The sequence below is a fragment of the Hermetia illucens genome, chromosome 3 (assembly GCF_905115235.1).
Source record: "Hermetia illucens chromosome 3, iHerIll2.2.curated.20191125, whole genome shotgun sequence".
In the NCBI taxonomy this organism is placed as follows: Eukaryota; Metazoa; Arthropoda; class Insecta; order Diptera; family Stratiomyidae; genus Hermetia; species Hermetia illucens.
Window position 1 is genome coordinate 54,883,385 of NC_051851.1, and position 18,520 is coordinate 54,901,904.

An 18,520-nucleotide genomic window follows, 5' to 3' on the forward strand; every position below is an offset into this window, starting at 1 on the left:
CACTTAATCCATATGGATGAGGATGTTTCAGCCCGGAAAGTCCATAACGGCAATATCTATGGTAGAAAAAGAAAACGAGGCGGACCCTACCTGAGATGGAGATGGATGGTCAGGATTTCAGACAGCTTTTAGGGATATCGTATTGGTGGACCTCGGCGGTTTGTCTGGAGTTCCTTATTAAAGCAGGTCTAGACCGGATTCCGGTTGTTGCGCCGTTGATAATGATGGACTACGAGCCTATAATTTATTGATTTTTTTCTGTGTTTTCATACATTCGACTATGAACAAAGCGGTTTTTGCTCTGGTTATAATCTGCACTCTATTGTTTTTACAAATGTATATATCAAGGGTTCGACATTTGGGTACCGCCTTCAGTGAATCTGCTTCTAGGACAAAAGCGAGCCTGCGTCTAATGAGTTGAAGCCAGTGCGCCAGTATTAACTGCCTCGATATTTGGATTGAATGGATACAAAATAAGATTTCCTATTTATTTTTTCCATCAACAGAACTCATGAATGAGAACGCTTAGGATACCGTTTTAGAATTTCAAATTCAACTAGGAGCGGCATAATTTCTTGTAGTAATTTCAGACGTACCAGATTTTCTGTAATCATCTTATTAACACATAATAAGTGAGAATCACTTTTTATAATTTTTCCTACCTTTCCTCCTATCTCAATTCATTAGAACTTCAAGTCTGAAACATGAACTGGTTATGCAACATTCATTGTAATTATTATCATCTCAAAGCATGCAGTAAACCTCGTTTTTTTATAAGGCTGTGAAAATTTATTTTGTACCTCCAGGCTAATGAATGCAAATTGAAAAATCTATCTTGTAGCTACGTTCCATGCATGTGGGCAGTGACTACAACGCTACTAGTGAAAACACGCACGTCTCTTTTCACCTTGCACATTTTACGTGAGTGAATCATTTGCAATTTGCAGAAAATCATTGCACATGTTTCCGATGCAACAGGTATCAAAGATATTACGGTTGCTGCAGAAAAGTTGATAGTAGTCTAAGGGGAAAAGATATTTTCTGCGTATACATGGTAGTGATACGAACCAGCGCCATGATAGTTTTATTACTAGTTTGACTGCTGGTTGAATTATCATGTTATGAAAGTTTTTAGCGCCATCTTAGAAATCTGGTTCATTTTTCTTTTCTATGAGAATTTTTTATTTTGCGGATATCAATTTACGAGTATACTTGATGAAATACGAATTGGTAATGATCAGCGTAAACACTCCAGTTGACTAATCAACCATGGAGAAGCTGTCCAAAAAGATGAACAAGTCGGGAAACCGGAAGCTAGACGCTTCAGGTATGAAAGGTTTTGTGTATTTCTTTTATAAAGAGATTTGAGTATGCATTTGTCCCATTAGCATGTAGCACGTAAAATATGCATATATTATGTGAAAATAACCACTTTCAAGTGATATTGACATTCATAGTCTTGAACTTGCATAGGAGCGACAACTTTGACCTAGTATAACTTTGTTAGTAATGGTGCGATTTTCACCAAATTTGGCGTGATCATGCTCTATACTGTAGCCTACATTGCTGCAAAATTTTGTGATTCTAGGGTGAACTTAAGGGGGGTTTTCCTGTCAATTACTAAAAATTATAGTAATATACTATTATTAACTTTATTTGAACAGGTATCGGGATGGAGGGTATTTCGAAGCCTAGGCACCATATAGTGGCAGCCCTCTGATTTTTTTCAGATTTTTCGTTTTGGTAGTTCCTGAGAATGGGTTCATTAAAAAAATGACCACGTTCAACCCCCCGCAGTCCCCACCTTTTCCACGAAAGTCAAAACTAAGACCGGCTTCAAAAAATACTAATCGAGACCTTTAATTTGATACCCTACATGACTATATTTGATGAAAAAAAAATTTACACCCCCGTTTTCCATGTATGGGGACCCCTCTCTTTGTTGGTTAGTTTGGTTGGATGCTTTGATGCTGTATTTGATAAAAACTCACATGACTTAAGACCGATGCGTTTGTAACTTGCACCAAGATGGGTGTCATAATTGGTCTCTAATAAAAGTAGTGACTTGGACGGAAAATAAGATTGAAAAATTCGGTCTCAGCCACGCATCGGATAGGGGCTGACCACACGGCTAGGATTTCTGACTATCTAAGGTTTCTAGAATGCTAGCTTTCTCCAATTTGGAAGAAAATTTCTGCGATATAAACTCAACATTCTGTGTCTAATCAAGCTGAGATACTAGGTTTGTAAAGAGTACTCTCCTCTCTTTCGAAGCACTGTGCTTTTGTATGATACTATGGAAAGCTTAGTGGTATCAAACGTGAAAGTAGGGTCAGAATATTGCTTATAGCTACCACAAGGCACGCTCTCCTGACTTGGGGGCCGGTCTCTCACAGGATCTTGACTGTAAGATCTTTGTGCCTACGGAAACATGGAGGCGAATCGGTGAACGTATGAAGTTCAGAGTTCTATTGACGGTTGCGAGCGGGCTGAGTTCGATGTACCGGTGCTCTGTTATCGTGCAGTTCCTGCTACCACTCATTCATAAATGCTGAAATCTGAGATTTTCCGCAATGAGTGAGAGAATGGGATAGTCCGCATTTATCACATTTGTGGTTAAAGGTTCAAATCTCAGAAATATTTGTAACGGATGTTGAATCAGCTGTGAATGAGTTCCTGAGTCAAATCAGCGAGCGAGCGAACGCATTGGTGATCACATTGTCTTCTATAGTGTACCGCAGTTCTATATTATACCGTTAGGAACTTGAATGAGTTGTTTACACTTCAAAGCCCTAATACAATTGGGTTGTTGCGCCGATGATTGTTAGTGTTATTATTTATCACTTTCGCAAAGTGTACGGTATCGGCAGGTAGACATCAATGAAGAATGAACCATGAAGAAATAATAACAAATTTCCATTTACTGGAGCAAGATATTTTCACATGCAAGAAGCAGAAAATGATGGTCTTCGGGGTATAACGTTTAAACTGACATAATCCCACGGTCTTCTTCGGTCATGGATTGATTTGGAGACCACAATCAGCGCCTCGCCATTACTGCCACAGCGACATTGGTTTATACAAGTTGCAGGCTTGGCATTCGTACCAATGGACGGGTGGTGCCCGAGCTGTACAGCGCAATTCCACGCTTGCGTCCGCAAGGAGGTCGGCTCGGGATATGAGCATAACCACCATGAAACTTCCACACGGGGACCAACCGCAAATAACCGCGTCAAGAGCACATCCCCTAGGAATTCTTCTAGAATATGTGCTCTCAGAAGGACATCCTGGATCCTACGATACTAGATAATCTCCGGGAGATTTCGTAGCAAGGGGGGGAGCAGGGAATCATCATTCTTGCGAACGAGCAATATTTATCACTTAGAAGTGCATATTTTCATCTTCTATTGCTTTACTAGATATAGCAAAGTATCACTGTAGTTGAAAGTTGTCACAGACCCGAAATCACTTTCATATGTCAAAGCGAGCCAAGGGCAGTAATCCGCATCGGCAGTCAATAGCTGTTTGTACTAGGAAGGACGGTGTATTTTGCATTACACATTTATCACAAAAGCAATATCATCATCATTACTGTACTGGATGGTGATGTGATTATGTTGTGATGTTTAGATCGCAGTTGGTGATGGTAATGTGATATTACACTTTAAGGTGATACCACTTTTGTGATATTAAATACATCACCTATCCGTCTCTAGATCACATTGACACCCTGCAGTTTTTTGTGGAGTAGCGGATTGAACTAAATGCTGTTATCAGAGCGGCATACGATCGCGAAAAATGTTACGGTACTGCATCCAGGCAAAATTGCGGAAGAATTTGAAGTGCAAATCGCACTCCGTTAGGATGGCATCTTGTCGTCGATAACTTTTCTTTTCATCATCGGTGACGTTCTGCATGCTGAATTGGCTGAGGGACGTAGGAATCTGTCATTTTTCCTCAAACATCACGACTTCGCTGACATCTGTCTGCTCTTTTGCCAAATCGAAGTCTTTGGTCAAATGGCTCTTAAAAGTAGGCAAGCAGAGTTGGACTGAAAATAATATCAACAAAACCAAGGTTCTCAGTTTCAACTTGATGTCGCTAACAACCTAAATCCGCCTTTGCTGGTTTGTCCAACAATCTGCAACTATCTCAACACATCAAGTTAAAACTATTCCTCGCCAAGGTTCTTGCTGCGTTATTATAAGGGAGGTGTATATGGAAAGTTATCGTCATTACTACTCAAAAGCTACAAGCTTTCATCCATTCATATCTACATCGTATCATCACCGCATTCTGGTATTGTCTCAGACAAATAACAATGGAAAACTTGGTCGACGTACGAACCAGATACCCGTGGACGTGTTAATCAGAAGGCGAATGTGTTCCTGGATAAGTCACACACTAAGAAACGGCGATAAGTGCATTGCGGGTTAGCCATGCAATGAAACTTACTATCCTAAGGTGACTGACAAGTGGATCTTCTTCTTTTTTCCAGCCTTTGTCCTGTTCACAAGCAAGATCGACTCGTCGTAATCGGCTTCGCCATTTGGTTTTATCAAATGTCTGATGTGGATGCAATCGCGAGGTTTTTCAATTCCCATCCAGCGTATCAAGTGACTCTTGTCTCGGTCGGCTTTTTGGTCGCATACCATCGACTTCGATGTTCAGATCAATCTTGGCAAGTGAATTTTCGCTGGCGTAAATTACTTGACCATACTATCGAAGACGCCTCTCTCGCAGTTTTTCCACGATCGGTGCAACCCTATATCGATCGCGGATATTCTCATTTCGGATATGATTTAAACGTGTGACGCCACTAGTCCAAAGCAACATCTTCATTTCCATTACTTCAAGATATTGTTCATTGGCTTTTATATTTGGCCATCTCTCAGAACCATAGAGAGCGAAAGGACAGGCGACATCGCGGTAAATTTTAGTTTTGAAACGTTCGTTAATACATCGATCACAAAGAACACCAGTTGTGGAATGTCACTTAAGCCTGGTTGCGTTAATACGTGAACCAATTTCATAGCGCAGTCCTCCAATGGCTGCTAGCGTTGACCCGATGTATTTAAATCGCTCAGTTCTGGCCAGGTCACTGTCATTGATAGTGACAGCACCTGTTTCAAAAATTCAGTTTTATTCAGGTTCGATCTGAAAGCGTGTTTTCATGAGGCGATCATTCCATTTTTGGACAAATCGCTCGAGATAATTTTTGCTCGGCGCTAGGAAAACATCATCTGCATGAAGCAGTGTATAGGGCGCTGGACGTTGGATGTCCCGTGTGACAGTGTCCACAACAAGAACAAAGAGGAGTGCTGAGAGGGCGCTTCCTTGATGAACATCAGCAGAGACGCGAAGCGCTTTTGATACTCCCGCCACAGTTCGCACCTTACTTTTCGGATTGAACCCAGCACACGGGTTCTTTTGAATCCGTGGTCTAGAACAATGGAGGAGTGCCAACTTTTCGGAAATTCGTAGAAATTGCCTGAAACTGACACCGATGGCAATTAGGTGGGGTTGGCGCGCAGTACCCCACATTGTTGTTTACGGCAATGATAAATCACTTATGCACTTGGAGTAGGACATTTTGGAAACCTTGATTTCGCGATTATAGAGTCCAGCTCCTCCCTGGCAACTCATGTCTAAATCAAAGTAGGATGCCCTTTTTAAAACGATATCGTACCTACGTAGTACATGGCGTTCCGAAAGTTGATGTAATAGTGCACTCACGGCCGCATGGAATTATTTTTTGACGCATTGAAAACACTGTCTAAATCCTCCTCCCTTCAAAGTCAAACCAATTCGAGGCTAGTATAGTGAGAGCTCTTGACCCAGAAACTTCTCTTGCGAAAAATCTGAGCCATCATCCGTTATCCCCAGTTGAGATTTTTAGTCAGTTTAAAACAGTTTATGATGATGGAGTTATGAATCGTACAAATGTGTACAAGTGGATAAGACGAGCGAAAGATTTTTAATTCTAACTGACGAACTTGTGGAAAAAATCGAAAAAGTTATGTTTCTGCAAATCTCCAGATCTTTGTTGCCAGGATCAATCACAGAAAGTCTCGGATATCTGTCTGCGAGATGGCTCCCAAAACAGTTGGCAGACGCAAGTTGAATCGAGTGCCAACTTCCAGAAGGTTTTTAAGTGCTACAAACTCCCTAGAGGATGATTTTGTCCACTGTTAGTGGAGGTGAAATTTGACACTTACTTCTTCATCCTCCATCAAGAAATGTAAAACCACAATTTCAGCCAAAAAATCGTGATATTCGTGGTGTAGCATCATAATGACATAATTTTGATTGAATATTTAGCTCAGGGAAAGACCCTCAACGTGGCAAGATACTGTGAGAACCTAAAAAGTAAAAAGGACGATTTAGAATAGAGAGAAAAGAGTCTTCCTGCTGTACATTTCGAACTAACGCCGCATTTCCCTGACGTCAAGCTTTTATATTACGATCTTTTGACCTCTCGGAGGTACTCATGGTTTGGAACAAATTTGCAATGGATGAGGACGTGAAGAAGTAGTGGAAAAGTTGTCAAAGGAACTCGCGGAAGATTTTTTCGAGACAGGGATAAAAAAATTGATTATCCTTTGACCCCTTAACAGCGGGCTAATGTCACTTTCCAGGGGATATGTCTTCCGCGTATCAATTTCCACGACCAAAGTCTCGGCTGAATCCTTCCTGCTACGGGGCTATTTGCTTTCCTTCTGATTCGATTGTTAACCCTGCCGACAAATTTGGTCACATTCCCACCAGATGCGGTCTCCCTCGCATGCAATAGTGATTTTGATTATAATATGTCAGCCAACGTTCCTCTACATCGTTTTAAGTTGGACATCTTACACATTAGCGCACTTTCCCGAGAAATTGGCGGAACTCGCAAGGTACCGATCAGCGGAGTATTCTTGATGATTGGTTTTTGAAAAATATTTATTTATTTTTACTTTTTCTCAGCATTGTTCAAAAACTGCAGGCGAACGCACTATTTTAGGCAAGAATTAAAAACCGCTGCATATCACCTTATATGCACGTGCTTACACTCAATCCCAAAGTAGGAAAAATCGGAGAAGGCCGTCGAACTTTATTCTTAAGATAATTTAGGGTTCTTTAACCTCTTTATAAAAATTGAATTGTTAGAAACGAGACCATGGTGCATTTGAACTTTAGAAGTCGTTATACAAATTCATCTGCCAATCATAGCCCCACTTAATGATAGTGATAATAACAAGTTACAGAACTTAGCAACGTTGTTTGTATCTAACCACATCTGAGGTTTTTCTGGTTTCTATGGGAGCCTAAATTACGGAAAATCTTCATTTTCATGTGCGAATTGAACAATTAATCGGATTGTTCTGAATAAATGGTTGATTCATTTGTTAGTCTGTGAAAAAATCGACGGTTTCATATAAATTAGATTTTAAAGTGGAGACGATGAAATTTTAAAGTGTTCAACGCAGTATCTAGATCAGTGCACCGTCACTCAAAAAAATACAAAAAGAAACTAATAATCGATGGGGATTTCGTCTACAATTAATGATATTATATATGTGCATGTAAAAGTCTAATTCGATCTTAGACATTTGGATGGAAACAAGCAAATGGGGTATATTTGAACCATAATATTCCATCAGCTAAAGTTGGATAATAAATAAAAAGATACTACGACGCATATGTGTCTCTAATGTAAGGACAAAATTTGGATATTATGTGCATAGTTGTATCCGATATATAATATTTGGCATGTATGGAAAATAGGGTATGTTCGAGTCATCATATTCCATCAGCTAGAATTGAGTGAAAATCGATAAAAAAGTACTGACGTGTACGTCGAGAGAAGTGTACGTTTACTTTTTTCCTGTTTATGAAATATTGCATGTCGCCCAGCTGAACTAACGTGCAAGGATGCTTGATAAATGTGATGTTTCTCAATTGGTAGAGAGATAAAACTAAGGAGCAGGGAAATATATAAAAAAGAAGATAATACATATGTATATCGACACTTCAAATATTTTTGCAAAATACTGGTTGACTTTTAGAAAGGACCACAGCTGTTCCAAAGCAATCATCATCAACGGCGCAACAACCGGTATCCGGTCTAGGCCTGCCTTAATAAGGAACTCCAGACATCCCGGTTTTGCGCCGAGGTCCACCAATTCGATATCCCTAAAAGCTGTCTGGCGTCCTGGCCCACGCCATCGCTCCATCTTAGGCAGGGTCTGCCTCGTCTTCTTTTCCTACCATAGATATTGCCCTTATAGACTTTCCGGGTGGGATCATCTTCATCCATACGGATTAAGTGACCCGCCCACCGTAACCTATTGAGCCGGATTTTATCCACAACCGGACGGTCATGGTATCGCTCATAGATTTCGTCATTGTGTAGGCTACGGAAACGTCCATCCTCATGTAGGGGGCCAAAAATTCTTCGGAGGATTCTTCTCTCGAACGCGGCCAAGAGTTCGCAATTTTTCTTGCTAAGAACCCAAGTTTCCGAGGAATACATGAGGACTGGCAAGATCATAGTCTTGTACAGTAAGAGCTTTGACCCTATGGTGAGACGTTTCGAGCGGAACAGTCTTTGTAAGCTGAAGTAGGCTCTGTTGGCTGACAACAACCGTGCGCGGATTTCATCATCGTAGTTGTTATCGGTTGTGATTTTCGACCCTAGATAGGAGAAATTGTCAACAGTCTCAAAGTTGTATTCCCCTATCCTTATTCTTGTTCGTGCTTGTGTTTGACCAGTGCGGTTTGATGTTGTTGGTTCATTCGTCTTCGGTGCTGACGTTGCCACCATGTATTTTGTCTTGCCTTCATTGATGTGCAGCCCAAGATCTCGCGCCGCCTGCTCGATCTGGATGAAGGCAGTTTGAACGTCTCGGGTGGTTCTTCCCATGATGTCGATATCGTCAGCATAGGCCAGTAGTTGGGTGGACTTGAAGAGGATCGTACCTCTTGCATTCACCTCAGCATCACGGATCACTTTCTCGAGGGCCAGGTTAAAGAGGACGCATGATAGCGCATCCCCTTGTCGTAGACCGTTGTTGATGTCGAATGGTCTTGAGAGTGATCCTGCTGCTTTTATCTGGCCTCGCACATTGGTCAGGGTCAGCCTAGTCAGTCTTATTAATTTCGTCGGGATACCGAATTCCCTCATGGCCGTGTACAGTTTTACCCTGGCTATGCTATCATAGGCGGCTTTAAAGTCGATGAACAGATGGTGCAACTGTTGTCCATATTCCAACAGTTTTTCCATCGCCTGCCGCAGAGAGAAAATCTGATCTGTTGCTGATTTGCCTGGAGTGAAGCCTCTTTGGTATGGGCCAATGATGTTCTGGGCGTATGGGGCTATCCGGCCTAGCAAGATAGTGGAGAATATCTTATAGATGGTACTCAGCAACGTGATACCTCTATAATTGCTGCACTGTGTGATATCTCCCTTTTTATGTATGAGACAGATTATGCCTCGTTGCCAATCGTCAGGCATTGATTCGCTGTCCCATACCTTGAGCACAAGTTGATGAACCACTTGGTGTAACTGGTCGCCTCCATATTTAACCAATTCGGCTGTAATTCCATCGGCTCCTGGCGACTTATGATTTTTTAGCCGATGTATTGCACGGACTGTTTCTCCTAAACTTGGTGGTGGCAGTATTTGTCCGTCGTCTTCAGTTGGCGGGACCTCCAACTCGCCGGTGTTCTGGTTGTTCAGTAGCTCATCAAAGTACTCGACCCATCGCTCTAATATGCCCATTCTGTCGGAAATCAGATTTCCCTCTTTGTCTCGGCAGGATGAGCATCTAGGTGTATAAGGCTTCATCCTGCTGACTTGTTGGTAAAACTTCCGCGCCTGGTGCGGTTGCTCCCTGTACTTTTCTAGTTCACAGGCTTGTTGGTTCTCCCAGGCTTCCTTTTTCCGTCTGTGAAGTCGCTTCTCCGCTCGACGGAGTTCGTGATAAGTCTCTGCGCGTGCCCGCGTTCTTTGAGAATGCAACATTACTCGGTATGCGGCATTCTTCCGTTCCGTTGCTAGCTTACATTCATCGTCAAACCAGCCGTTCCGATTCCTTTTGCGGCTGGGGCCAAGTATATTTGTGGCCGTATCCATGATAACGTTCTTCAGGTGGTTGTGAAGATCATTAGTTGATGCTTCATCTCCAGGTCCTCTATTGACTGCGGTTATTGCGGCATCCATTTCCCTCTTATAGGTGTCGCGGAGGGTTGTGTTGTGGATAGCTTCAGTGTTCACTCTCACCTGATTGTCAGAGGGGATTCTAGGTGGTATTGTTATTCGAGCTCGGAGCACCATGCCAACGAGATAGTGATCCGAGTCTATATTGGCCCCCCTATATGTTCTGACATTCATCAAGGCTGAGAGGTGGCGGCGTTCGATCAACACGTGGTCAATTTGGTTGAAAGTGGTCCCGTCTGGAGAGGCCCACGTATGTTTGTGGACCGCTTTCCGCGCAAACCAGGTACTTCCAACAACCATTTCGTGTGACCCTGCTAATTGAATAGTCCGCAGTCCGTTATCATTTGTTTTTTCGTGTAAGCTATGGGAGCCAATGTATCGCCTGAATACGGGCTCCTTCCCTACTTGGCTGTTAAAATCCCCAAGTATGATTTTGATATCATATCTGGGACAGGCTTCGAGGGTTCTTTCTACTGCCTCGTAGAAGGTATCCTTCTCCGACTCTGCAGTCTCCTCTGTAGGGGCGTGAACGTTTATGAGGCTTATATTTCTAAACTTGCCTCGCAAGCGCAGAGTGCATAGCCGTTCGCTTATACTTTCAAAGCCGATAACAGCAGGTTTCATTTTTTGGCTGACTAAGAAACCTACTCCGAGCACATGGTTTACTGGATGGCCGCTATAATATATGGTGTAGTGGCTCTTCTCCAGGAAACCGGTCCCTGTCCATCGCATCTCTTGCAACGCTGTTACATCAGCCCTATATTGGGACAGGGTATCGGCTAGCTGCTTATCAGCTTCATCTCTGTACAGGGAGCGCACGTTCCATGAGAAAATGCGCAAATCGTTGTTCCTTTGTCGTTGCCGGGTCCGTCGTTTTAATATCCGTCCTATCCGAGGCTCCTGTTGTGGCTTCGTAACGTTTTTTTTTTTCCGTGTAGGGTTGTCAGCCCTACCCAACCCCCAACCTGGAGGACCAGTTGGTACAATTTGTCCCGTTTTTAGGCGCGGGAGACTCGCCTTCATCCTTCTCCGTCTGCAGCTTTTCGTCAAGAAAGAGCTCCCAGCGGTCACCACGTGGAGGTGGAGATAGGGTTTGGTAGTAGAGCTGTTGGTGTTGGTTCAGCAGGCATTTCCCAGGTTTTATGCTCCATCGTGGGTACCAATCCACGTTTCGCCCCGGGACCTATACTACCCTTTGACCACCAAAGCAATACAAGGTATAATTCCATATTGAGAGGGAACGTTGTCACTGAGCTTTGGAGGGCAAGGAGCACGCTTTATGATCCGATGAGTGTTAAGTCGAGCGATTTACCATGTCATAGAGGAAGGACACATCATCACATGGAGGAATGTCTACGTAATTAGAAAATGCAGCAGCTACAGGGAACTAGTTGCAGAGACAGCCTGACAATCCCATCTGAATCAGAGGGAAATAGATTAAACTATGGCTTGGGAATATTCAATCGAAGCTGCTCAGGGATAAGACAACCGGCAGCTACCTTACACATTATTATTATTCTGTTAAGGGAAAGTCGCACCGCGTCCTTGAAGAACTATTGTGCCCCTTTTACTGGTTATAGTGTACCTGTTGATCATAGTATCTCAAGCAGGTCTGCAACCGTTAGGAACTTTGGTATGTTCCCCACTTCCAGAAGTTTCAGCTTTGCATCTGGTATTAAGTGGTCTCCTAGATGTATCGACCTACTTTGCACAAGTGCCGGACACTGTCCCAGGACGTGCATAGAGGTTTCGTCCTCCTCCTCACATAACCTGCAGGCAGTGTCCGTAGATATCCCTAGCTTCCCTAGGTGATAGTTCAGCCGATAATGACCAGTGAGAATTCCCACTATGATTCGGAGGTTCTTTTTGGTGAGGTTTAAGCAATCCCTTGTACGCATGGGTTCGTATCCCCCAATAAGCACCCTGGACTGCTTCATCCCTGGTAGGCCCCCCCCCCCCCCCCCCCCCAATATAGTTCCCTCAACCGTTTCTCTTCGTTTCTTAGATTCATAGCCATGAAACCGTTTCCGATTCCACAGAAGGGTTACCTTACACATACAATAAAGCTACCTTTCGCGTCTCACCCAATTTCCGCGTCAGCCGTATCTACACTCCATCGTTGAATGTAGCAGCTGCCTTAGAGATCTTCCGAGAAGCTGTGCCATATAGAACTTTTGTCATTGGCATAGATCCCTTAATCAGGACTCTCTACATGTGTTCGAAGTCTCTTAGTTGAGAAAATCGACTTGATCGGCTGTGAATCAGACAGCGATGCCTACGGTATGGTATACTTCGAGGCATCATGACTTCGATAATAAGTGAATAGACAGGTGTCTAATACATATTAGCTCTTTCTCTCCTTGAAAAAAGAAGGGTCGATTAAAGATCATTGATGTCATTCGGTCCGGTGAAGCGTCCTTTAGTTGCATTCATGTGGTATTTACCCATACGAAGTCGATGTACTTTTCTAAATCTATGCGCATTACTACCGTTTATTGTTAACCTTAAGTCGAGTGCTAGGTTCTTTGTTTGAATAGGAAATCAAACTGTTGATTGGGAATGATATTTTTGAGGTTATGGGGCTCCATCAACGCGAATGTCCATCTCTATAAAGGCCATTGATTTATTTAAGGAAGGTTTTCTCACTCTGATTAACTGCCCCCATCACCTGAAAAGATGAACTAAAGTCACAACCGAAATGAGGTACCCTACAGGAGATGTTTCAGGACTTCGAAATTATTGCCAATTAGCTATCTACATTGGATATAAACGGAAACTATCAAAATTCGCCACTTATTGCGAATGTGTAGAAGCCTTTTCTGATTTTCAAAGCGACGAATTGTTAGTGATATTGACGGAGAAAGGTTCAATGTATACCATCCCACCACAGAAAAACGGATCTGATCCCTGGTTTATGTTGCCAAATTTGTTGTCTGGATTCCCCATGAATTAACCCTTAGGAACAAAGAATACCGCATGCGTTCCGTACCTGAATAGACAAAGAAAACCCCGCAATGTTTTGTTTCCCATTTAGTCGCTGAGGACGTGGTTTTTTTTTCTAAAAGTGTTAAACGGTGCATAACCCGTTTGCAAGAAGAACACTCGCTCCGCTAGAGCACTTTGAAACTGCACTGAAGGAGAAGCATCTATTCCTGGTTAATATGCGGAGTAATGTTAGCGGCAGTCGGTCTAAGTCCCGTATATCTCTGATTTTGTCCCTTCAGATTTTCAGTTGTTCCGTTCTTCGGACAATAAAGGCGTTGATTTTTTCTCGAAAACTCAAGAAAAATACTGCTTTACACTGTTGCCGCAACAGCGGAGCAGGTTGCCAGGTCCTCCATGATGACTCCTCCTCATAGTTTTTGCTGCCTAACAAGGTAGCATTGGTGTTGGATTTATTTCGAATTGAATTGTATCCGTGAAGGTTGATAGCCTCAACCTGCCCTCTAAATGAGTTTTTGAAATGCCGTAGAAGTATATTTCGAGACAATTAAACAGGTCAGTGGCACGTAGGGCGTGCGAGAGAATACTTTATGATGATTCACAGTGCACTCAACAAAAATAAGGATAATGTTTGTCTGTATTTTCCGATAGCGCTTTTCTAGTTGACGGTTAGATAGAATCAGAAAGGACAAGTTTGCTTTCTTATCAGATTAGGCAATGAGAAAAGGCGTCTTTATTCGCAAGAGCTGGCAGTTTCGTTTTCGTTAAGTTTAGGTGATACCAATATTTTAGCAAGGTAGTTGTTTATTAGGCCTTGACTTTCTTTCACAATTTCTTGGGGATCCTGTGGAAAGTCCGTGTATAGTTTGCAAAGGTTTGCTTGTGACACAACTTGACAAAGATGTATAAGCAGATTTCCTGACATGTTTTTCCTACCTACCATATCTCCACAATCATTATTTGCTATTATTTTGATTTTTTTAATATTCCGCGTGGTTCCGGCAAGCTAACGATGCAATGTTCTCTCGCATCGATTCGGCTTACAATGACTCCCGACAGGAACAGAATGGCAGGCGAATGCCTATGATTCCAACATTTTTCTATAATTTTATGGTGTGCTTTGTAGAAATGTTTATCTTAGAAGATGCGGGACAGAGAAGAATGGAGATTGTTTTGATCGCCTTATTCTACAGTCGCAAAAAAAGAAGAGAAGGATACAACAAAGACACGATGTGTGCGACTCTGGAGTGTAATTACATTAGTAAAAAAATGGAGATAGCACCCAAACCACCAGATATAAAAGATAACGAGTTGTTAAGCTTAATCCAACCGAGGTTGGTTCTATGCGGAGAGAACTTTTTGCATTGAAAGATAAGGTGATCATTTGTCTCGGCCACACGGCAGCTGTAACAGACTCGCGACGGAGCCGCGCCTAGTCAGGAGGGCTTTACAAAAGGAAAAGTTTGAGCATAGAGCAGAATTGTTGTACCTTTTAAGGAAATCGCACACCCCCTGCATTTACGGCGTCAACCGAGGCATCAGTAGCCAGGATCGTAAAGCCAAGAGCTACCCATTTTTGAGCTTTGATTTCACCAGTCCTCATTCCCATAGGGGTTTAAGATGAAGAAGTGGTTGATGGGACGGGGGTTACGTCTCCATATTAGTTTTTAAGGATAGAATAAAATTTGTTAAAAACAGTCGTTAGTGTGTTTGAGGTGATGTAATTGTCACTGATGAGGGCATAAAAGGAGGGTTGAACATTTTAGCACTGAGAATTTCTAATAAAGATTTTCTGTAAGAGGGAGGAGGTTCGCCCGCTAGTGCAAATATGACATGCATTGGACAACGCCTCAATGAAGTCGTCATAAGAGATTCGATTTTCTTTTCAAGGTGTTTGGGAGCGAATACTGAAGATGAGCCATAGTCACGGATTGGTCTAACAATCCCTCTAAATAGCTGGAGAGATTTTCTAGGGGGGAATCGGTGGCAAAATTATGATTCTGGTCGCCTTCATGGTCTTATCCGAGATCTATTTGATGTGCCCCTTCACTGGGAGAGAGGCAGAGATGATTCCTCCCAGGGAGGATTGACTTTTTATGCCGAAGATCGACATTCTTGACGTTGAGCCTGAAAACGTCAAGCTGAGAACGATCAAAATTTATTTCTAATCTTTAGACATATTTTTTGATAGTGACATCTGTCACGTGTAAAACTACTCTTCAAGACCTAAATATTTCCTTAATTTCTAAGTATTTTTCTTAATCGAAATTGTCCTAATATAAAGTGTCGAACATTTGCTTAAACTATTTTGTCATGAAAAAAATGCAATCGAAAGTTGCCGTTTACTCTCCGAAGTTTACGGTGAAAGCGCTTTATTAGTTTAGACGTGTCGAGGCTGGTTATCGCGAGTTAATAAATAGAAGAAGAAAACTTGGCACTGTATAAATGAAGCCATGAGACATAGAAAGACGATTGTTCACGTGTGAACTGCTGCTCAAAGGATAAAGCCAGAAAAGTTTTGTTTAGATTGTATTGTCACTGGTAAGGAAACGTGGAGGGATTATTAAAATCCGAAATGAAAAAATTGTGGGGAAACCGGGCTATGGATCAACATCGTCAGCAAAGGCAAGTGCCCATTTCGATTGTATTGACAATGCTGAAACAAGCCTTGATTGAAAAACGATTACATTACCAAGTAGTATGTAAGATACGACAAAATTGCGAGACCAGTCAAAACAAATTTTAAAACATTGAAAGTCCTACACCACCCACTGTATTCAGCAGATATTGTTCCTTCGGATTTCTTCTACCCGTTTCGATCGATGGCTCATGGCCTATCTTAGAGAGCGGTCCTATTCGTATAAACAAACGAAAAACTGGGTCGATTCAAGGATAACGTCAAAGGATCAAGCCTGTTTCTATTGCTTGTGGCCAGGAAAATGGCAAAAGGCAGTAGCTGGCAAAGGGCAATACTTTGAGTGATTTTTTTATAACCATTTTGAGGAGTCCATTTAATTAAAAAAAGTAACCCTGCGGAAGGAGAGGGTTAATGGTAAATCAAACTTTACAATGATGCTATCAAAATACCCCCCATTTGAAGCGTCATAAGTTCTAAGTGTAATCTCGCGATTAAATTATTTCAAATAATTAAGACTAGCTTTCGCTAGTAATATTGCGATTCTAGGGAACTTACAAAATATTTACGAATTATTAAAATTATGATGAATTATTTACTTTTCACTAAAATTGTTTTGCATCTCCTTTAACAATGCTTTTATTTTTTTTCTACTTACAGATATCGCAGACATTCCGGACGACATTAAACATTTACAGAGCTTACAAGTAGCTGATTTTAGTTCAAATCCAATTCCCCGCTTACCGGCCGGTTTTTCACAATTGAAAAATCTAACAGTATTAGGCTTAAATGATATGTCATTATCATCGTTACCCGCGGATTTCGGAAGGTCAGTTTTATTCATATATTGTCTGCTTTTGTGAAATTTTCACTGTTTGTTTTTCTATTGTTTCGAAATAATTATTCTAATGCCAGAATTTAATGTTGTGTGTGAAAATTTGCTACAAAAGTTTCAGTCAACGGTACTGATGTAAGAAACGAGAAAGAAGACCAGGATCCCCAAAATCTAACTATTATTAAACCATAATAACTATAATCGTAAGAAAGTTTATGTGTGTTAATGAAGCTCGCATTTTATTCCAGCCGCCACAGGGGCTTGTTGATGTGTTGACTTTTGCCAAAAAACATTGAGATAGACTTATCCCACATTTAGTTCCTGGAGCTATTTCTTTCCACTCTATTATTGCTTTAAGATACTCGTATTAATCGTTTGTTTCCCAATTCACTTCTGTTGTAATAGTCACTTCCTCTCTCCGTATTCTCAACAATAATACACAACACATCATTCGTTGTGGTGTTAAAAAGACCATTCTAAAACAGTATCTAATCCACTTTAGATAAATCTTTTCCCAGGTCAGTGAATTTTGGTTTTTCATTGAAAAAAAAAACGATCTTTTTCTATTAGCATTCACATCGCAGTAAATAAATACACAATGGAGATGCGCTTATTGAAGGCTTTTCGAGAATGGGTTTTTTATTCGCGGTTCTATTGTTGTCTTTTCTTCTTCTGGAAAATGAGAATATATTTATGGTTATTGTTGTTTGGAAGTCATACATACATAATATATGTATATTCCACATACGGAGCTTTGTTCGCTTTGCTATTTTGTTGCGCACCCTAAAAATCATATTCAAATCAGAATGGTCGGTTATTGGTCAAGAGCTGGATGAGTTGTATTAAATTATATTCAAATTCAGTTAGTTTGTTAATGGTGTGGTAGTTATTGGATGTTGAGAAGATACTTGTCATGAAGGTTATTGTACTGATTTTGCTATCAGTAAATTTGAATAAAAACCAATACCTTTATCAGTAGCAAGTTTTCTATCAGGCATTGAATCCTGAAATCCTCCTTCAATTTGTTCTGTTAAGAAACTACTTTAGTCACCACTTTTCTGCGAATCAAATTACGACTCCGATAATCTCATCGCTTTCTGCTAAATCACATTTTCAGTTCTTCCAGTTTAATGTTGACTTTCTTCTCTAACGGACAACCATGTGTAAAGCTAAAGCAACAGTTTACGTTGCTTTAACTTTACAAAAGATCCATCCGACCTCAATTAATTTAGCTACTTTCGCGCGTGCCGCCGAATATACATATATTTTTATTACTAATGAAAATCAATTAAGACCTGTGCCAACCATTTCCTCAACCGAAAAAGGACTAGAACCGAAATTAACGACACCTTAGCAAAAGGAATAGTCCAAGTGTCGACCATGCTATCATCCATGCTATTCGTGGTGCCATAAATCAGTGTATGGCCAGAAAAGAAATTGGGAAAAGGGAGATCCTTTCTAGGTCACTATTAACAATAATTGGCGAAATACAAATGAGCCTAGGAACGATATCGATTGATTCTAAAATTGTATGCATATAGTATACTTGCTGCGCTAATGATATATGGAGACACTTTGTTTGCGTTTTTTCTTTGATAGTGTTTGTTGGACAACGAACATTTATCGTTTCGTCTCGTGTATCGGTATCATTTTATATCCTATGTATAAACATAGGTTCTGTACACTATAAGGGAATATATCAATTTCACAAACTTGTTGATATATTCTCATAATTTTTTGTTTTTACGCGAACGGAAAATTGAGCGCAGGTTGTGTGTCATGGTATCATTGTTTCTTCTGCAGGAAGCGAAAGTGGGCAAATATCAAGTTAAGAGCTATCAAAAAGGGGAAACGGCAGGTTTTGCGTAAAAGTTTATTAAAATCGATTCAATATCTGTCTGTTCAT

At 41.2% G+C, this 18,520-nt stretch overlaps 1 protein-coding gene across 12 annotated transcripts in view; it reads left to right on the forward strand.

Moving 5' to 3' along the window:
• Positions 1-18,520, forward strand: part of LOC119651794 (protein lap4) — a 460,994-nt gene that overhangs the window by 119,923 nt on the left and 322,551 nt on the right. For all 12 annotated transcript variants that reach the window (XR_005249491.1, XM_038055565.1, XM_038055563.1 and 9 more), the window contains exon 3: positions 16,440-16,608. Coding sequence is in view for 11 of the 12 variants with exons in the window: in XM_038055565.1 (XP_037911493.1) it covers positions 16,440-16,608 (169 nt within the window). In the remaining variant the exon portion in view is untranslated. The remainder of the gene's footprint in view (positions 1-16,439; positions 16,609-18,520) is intronic.